This window comes from Syngnathoides biaculeatus, chromosome 16 (assembly GCF_019802595.1).
Source record: "Syngnathoides biaculeatus isolate LvHL_M chromosome 16, ASM1980259v1, whole genome shotgun sequence".
NCBI classification, from domain to species: Eukaryota; Metazoa; Chordata; class Actinopteri; order Syngnathiformes; family Syngnathidae; genus Syngnathoides; species Syngnathoides biaculeatus.
In genome coordinates this window covers 10,308,362-10,314,361 of record NC_084655.1, presented here as the reverse complement: position 1 = coordinate 10,314,361, position 6,000 = coordinate 10,308,362, and the positions used below count along the sequence as shown (strand labels likewise).

The window sequence follows — 6,000 nt, the reverse complement described above, 5'->3', positions numbered from 1 at the left end:
CTAACATAGATACGAATGTTCAAATGTAAAAATTTTAGCTTTTTAGCCGCTTGAGTTAAAAATCAGCTCAAATAATAAGCTAACATCGCCCCTCAGCATGCACAATATTCAAAGCACATAAAAACAGATTTGAAAAAAAAACCTTGAAATAATTTCCCAAAAAACTTCTTTGGAATACTTTATCAAACTGCATGACTGCCAGACCACAATGGATTGCTTTACGGGCGAGTGGGATCTGAGTATCTGAGTATATTTATGGGTTATACGTATGGCACGTGCATGTCGCAGGAATATGCATGTGAATCGTGTGTGTGTGTGTGTGTGTGTGTGTGTGTGTGCGTGTGTGCGTGTGTGCACGTCTGGGTGGGTCCGTGTGTGTGTGTGTGAATGATTTTTGCTGAATCAGTGAGCAATGCAGGTGAAATGGCAGCGACAGGAAATGCCATTGTGCTAGAGTATTGTGTGCTGCCACCACAGCTAAACATTTTGCTCCCCATTCAAGTTGCAATGAGTGATGGGCTTCGGGCCTGCACAACACATGGGCTCAGGGCAGGCGACACACACCATTCAGCATACAGAAAGCAAGAAAGAGAGACAGAGAAAGAGAATGCCTTTTAATTGAATTATTTGAATTAGATGTGATTAGATGTGGTGGGACCTCTTCACAATATAATTCTTTGACACGGACCACAACACAACATTTGTTTTTAGCCATCATTAGATCTGTTTTTGTAGCAATACCATGATGCACCCATCATTATAATTATTTACCAGAATACAATCAGCCTGACATACATTACTAGAGCTGCTGCATACAGTAAAATGCACCTCTGAACCATTCCAAAGAAGAAAATGAAATGAATGTCACACCAACATCTTAAGTGTTCATATTTAATGACAAAATGGCTGCTGGGAAAAAAAAAACCCCTAAAAACATGAACACAAGGGGTGGCCTCATGCTTTTGCACAACACTGAATGGTTATACAATTATGAAGAAATAACTATTGTGTTATTATTTCAGGCAACTGAAAACTTTCTGTTGAATGAAGAACCCTCCAGAGGCCCTGGGATGCCTGAATGCTTTGTTGTATCAGATTCATACAGGGTATGCATTATTATTATTATTATTATTATTATTTTACCAATTTATTATTATTGTTATGAGTCATTTGATTCATTACTCATTTTTACCATGTTGTACAGTTAATATTGAAGTTCTTAGTAATTGCCACAATTATAATGTCATTCACAGCACTATAAGTCAGCTGCAACCCATTACAATCATTATTTCCACACGCATGTTCAACAAAAAGGGGACCTTTTGCAACTTTACAAAATCCCCCTCGCCATCAACCCCCCCTAGGAATGAAAATTATGGCCATAACGTGCAGCGAGTTGTATGAAGTGTAAAAAGAACGGCAAGCCTTCATGGAAGGGATCACACGATTTGCACAGCATGATAAAAAAAAAAAAAAAAAAAAAATCCCCTAAAAAACGGAGTGAAGGGCTAAGACAAGAAAGATGACTGGAAATGTGATTGCTAATGAGATGGGAGCTGCAGGTTTTCTAGGCTGCGGCCTTTTGTTTTCACTGAATTAAGACTCACGCCAAGTCTCACAGAAAATCTGGTTTGCTAGAGTATCATGTGTCCCGGGGTACAAAGAAGAAGCATGATGGCTGTTAATTGAGGTGCACGGCTGGTAGGAGCGTTTTTTTTTTTTTTGCGGGGGGGTTAAGAGGAGGATCGTCGGTGCGGCTGCTTTGGATTCCAGGGGCAGTGAGTTCAAGAGCATCCACATGAGGGTGTCTACCTTCGACGTGTCACAAGGAGGTCTGCACCGGGGAAGAGTCGCTGCTTCCCTCTCGTGGGCCGCTCTCCCCTTGACTTTCCCAAGGAGGACAGGGCAAGTGCTTTACGAGTAATAAATCACGATCAAACTCAGCCAGTAATGGTAAATTCCAGAGAAATTGCATGTCAATGCTAACAAATATTGTTGCAGTAAATTGATGACTAAAATGCTGGTCAACCACTGCATATCAGAGCACAACCCAGAGGGTGTGCTTACACATTGTTGGCTATTACATGCCCATAAGCCATCCAGCAGTTAGTATTTTTACAAAATTATGTGTCAATGCTGAAGAAACAAAGCAAAATAGAGTAGTTAGCAATGCAACTATTAACTGAATTGCTGATGCTTTATGTCTGTGTTTAAAACAAATTTCTTTATATTTATCAAACTTGCATCAGTGTGAGAAATGCTGCTACTAACTCTAATACTATTTCATACATCACTGCATATCATAGCAATTATGCATTTACGCACCAAAAAGCCTCCAAGCAGGATGAAGATCACATGAGAAACAGCTTTAAAAGGCATGCTATGACATCATTGCCTTAAGGTCAGTTAGCTTGCCTTTGACCATATTTTAGAATCAGCCCCAGATGAAGTGAATGTTTATGGTTGAATGCGGCTATTTCTCGGCTTTCACAGACATACAGTTCACATCTATCAATCCGTTTCAATTAAGGAAGATGATGCCGCCTTATTGTGAATATCTTTGCCCAACTCATTATGAAAGAGACATTTCAAACATTAATTAATCCTCTTATAAGTCTTCATCACACACTTTTATCATTGTTCGAAATAAAAAATGTGCATATTCATATTACAACATGTTCAGAATTTGCCCAAAATCAACTGGGATAGTCATTCATTCATTTATTCATTCATTCATTCATCATTAATGTTGTGGCGTGCTGGAACCTATCCCAGCAATAACTTCAGGCAAGAGGCAGGATACACCCTGAACTGGTCGCCAGCCAATCACAGGGCGAAAGTAAACAATTATTTGCACTCACATTCACACCAACGGGCAATTTGGAGTCTTCAGTTAACCTACTATCCATGTTTTTGGGATGTGGGAGGATGTGGCTCATGAAGGTACAGAGAGAACAGAGAGAACGTGCAAACTCAACACAGGCGGGGCCGGATTTGAACCCATATCCGCGGACCTGTGAGGCAGATGTGCTCACCAATCACCACTGTTCTGCCACTGGAGGGATACATACATAAAGAAAATATACAAAATAGTCATGCTTAAATGTGTTTTTCTCATTGTTTTTATCAAAATCACTTTCTTCATTTCAAATGACCGCCGGCGAAAGGAGGGTGACACCCTGAACTGGTCACGAGCCAGTCGCAGGGTACATGTGCACATGACAACCATTCACACTCACATTCACACCGTCACTGAGTGGGAACCGAAGTCACGCTCCCCACACCAAAGGCAAAACAATGATTTTCAAATGATGTTCAACCTATCCATCCATCCATCTGTCCATCCATCCATTTTCTTAGCCGCTTATCCTCACAAGAGAGTGCTGGAGCCTATCCCAGCTGCCAACGGGCAGGAGGCGGGGAACACGCTGAACTTGTTGCCAGCCTATATTTAAATGAATACAGTACAAAAACATGATACTTCATGAACAAACTGATCAACTTTATTGTTTAGAGCAAGTAATCATTAGCTTGGAATTTTATGGCTGCAACATGTTACAAAAAAGCAGGTATAGGTGTAAAACAAAAGTGGAGGAATGCTTATCACACACCTGTTCGGAACATCCCACAGGTGAACAGGCTAATTGAGAACAAGATTAGGTATAAAAGGAGCTTCCTGAATTGTTCATTCACTCACTAGCAAAGATGGGATGAAGTTCACCTCTTTTCTCTCAAGTTAGTCAAGCAGTTTAAAGACAATGTTCCTCAGCGTACAATTGCAGGGAATTTTGGAGTTTCACCATCTGCTGTCTGTAATATCATCAAAATGTTCAGAGAATCTGGACAAATCCCTGCATGTAAACTGAAAGGCCAAAAACAAACAGTGAATGCCCATGACCTTTGATCGGCCAGGAACAGTTCAGAAAACCAATGTCAGCAACTACAGTTTGGCACTACATCTGTAAGTGCAACTTAAAACTCTTCAATGCAAAGCAAAAACCATTTATCAACAACACCCAGAAATGCCGCCGGCTTCTCTGGGGCCGAGCTCATCTAAGATGGAATGATGAAAAGTCGAAAAGTGCTCTGTGGTCCAACAAATCCACATTTCACATTGTTTTGGGAAATTGTGGACATTGAGTCCTCCGGACCAAAGAGGAAATATATACCATCCCAAATGTTATGGACGCAAAGTTCAAAAGGCAGAATCTGTGACGGTATGGACCTGTGTTAGCACCAATTGCACGGGAAACTTACACATCTGTGAAGGCACCATTAACGCTGAAAGGTACATAGAGGTTTTGGAGTAACATTCGCTGCCATCCAAGCAACGTCTTTTTCATGGATGCCCATACTTAATTCAGCAGGACAATGCCGAACCAAATTCTGCACATTATACAACAGTGTAGCTTCATAGTAAAAGAGTGCAGGTACCAGACGAGCCTGCCTGCGGTCAGACCTCTCTTCCATTGAAAATGTGTGGCGCATTATGAAGCATAAAATACGACAATGGAGACCTCAGACAGTTGAGCAGTTGAAGCTGTTAATCAAGCAAGAATGGGAAAGAATTCTACCTACAAAGCTTCAACAGTTAGTGTGCTCAGTTCTCAAACATGTATTGAATGTTCTTCAAAGAAAAGGTGATGTAACACACTGGTAAATATGACCTTGTACCAGGTTTTTGGGAATGTGTTGCAGCCATAAACTGTGTTGAAGCCTGAACTGATTGCCAGCCAATTATGGCCCACATAAAATATGAACTTAAAAACATGAAAAATACTATGTAAAAGGATAAACTTGAGCATAATTGAGCCACAAACACACCCTGTTGTATTTGTGTGATGTGTGCCTTGAAGGTGGCGGGGCCTGGTATGTGATGTCAGGAACTCTGACTGACTATTTGCCACGAGGTTAGCTCATTGTTTGCCTCTTGTACTTGCACCTTGTAAGTGTTTTCATTTTGTATTTGTGTTTTTCATTCCATTCAACGGGTGAAAGTGCATCGCAACTGTCGTTCTCCTTTTTTTCCACTTCATTAGAGCGATGGATAAATCCTGCTCATAACTGTGACATAACATAAAAATGGACTAGGCTTTCGCTCGTAACTCGAAAAACTTAAAAGTTAGGCCAATCGTAAGTCAAATAAAGAAAATGGTGCAGGTTTTAGACGTGTCAGTTGATCATCTGGCCGACATTTTAGTGAAAAACTCAAGTTTGTAGTTGGGGTTTGAAATCTATGATTTGTGACACCAGTCCTGGAACATTTCTGACACACCTCATGTATTTATTGGGAAAACATCAAGTACTCAAGTAACAGACACAATTGACTTCAGAAGTCAGCTTTTGGACAGATCCTCTGACCAGTCAAGAGTCTTTGGCAGGTCATGGCTCCTATATTGGGAGCCACTTAGAGCAACGCCAGATAGACCTTGAGCCAGCCACCACAACCACATATCCCTTTCTCCCCTTCACACCAAAGCGACAGCTGGGTGTGGCGTTATTACTGCCTGGGATATCAGAAGAACTTCTGATTTCCATCCTCAACCAACCAGTTTCAAGCCGACTCTTTTCACCACCTGATGTTCTTTGCTTATACCGTCCAAAGCCTCAGTCCCACTTGCAAAACGCCAAATGGTCCTGTTCCGGAGCAGCCGTAAAATGTGCACGTTTGCACCGTGTGAAAAGGCCGAGCGGCGGCAGATCCAGCGCGCGTAAGCATATGGCGCTAGCATGTGCTCCTTAATGAGAGATTTACTCACGTCGACCGCTAAATGCGTGGCTCGTTTGAGGTGCGCTCGCATGTGTTTCCTGCAAGTGGACTCGTTTCAAGGATTACGACCTGTTCTCCGCCACTCTCAAAATCTTTTGCCCCCCTGGTGCTTTCAAAATAAATAATAAAAAAAAAAAACATGTACGGATCGGCTGTTATGGTGTCCTGTTGTAATGGTGGCAAGGCCAAGGGGTGACCTGTTTTTTTCTGGTAGTGGTGGTGGTGGTGGT

At 41.7% G+C, this 6,000-nt stretch overlaps 1 protein-coding gene across 2 annotated transcripts in view; it reads left to right on the top strand.

Moving 5' to 3' along the window:
- The first annotated feature begins 1,025 nt into the window (after positions 1–1,025).
- Positions 1,026–6,000, top strand: part of nfixb (nuclear factor I/Xb) — a 117,461-nt gene continuing 112,486 nt past the window's right edge. For both annotated transcript variants that reach the window (XM_061846139.1, XM_061846137.1), the window contains exon 1: positions 1,026–1,106. In XM_061846139.1, the coding sequence (XP_061702123.1) occupies positions 1,071–1,106 (36 nt within the window). In that variant the 5' untranslated portion in view covers positions 1,026–1,070. The remainder of the gene's footprint in view (positions 1,107–6,000) is intronic.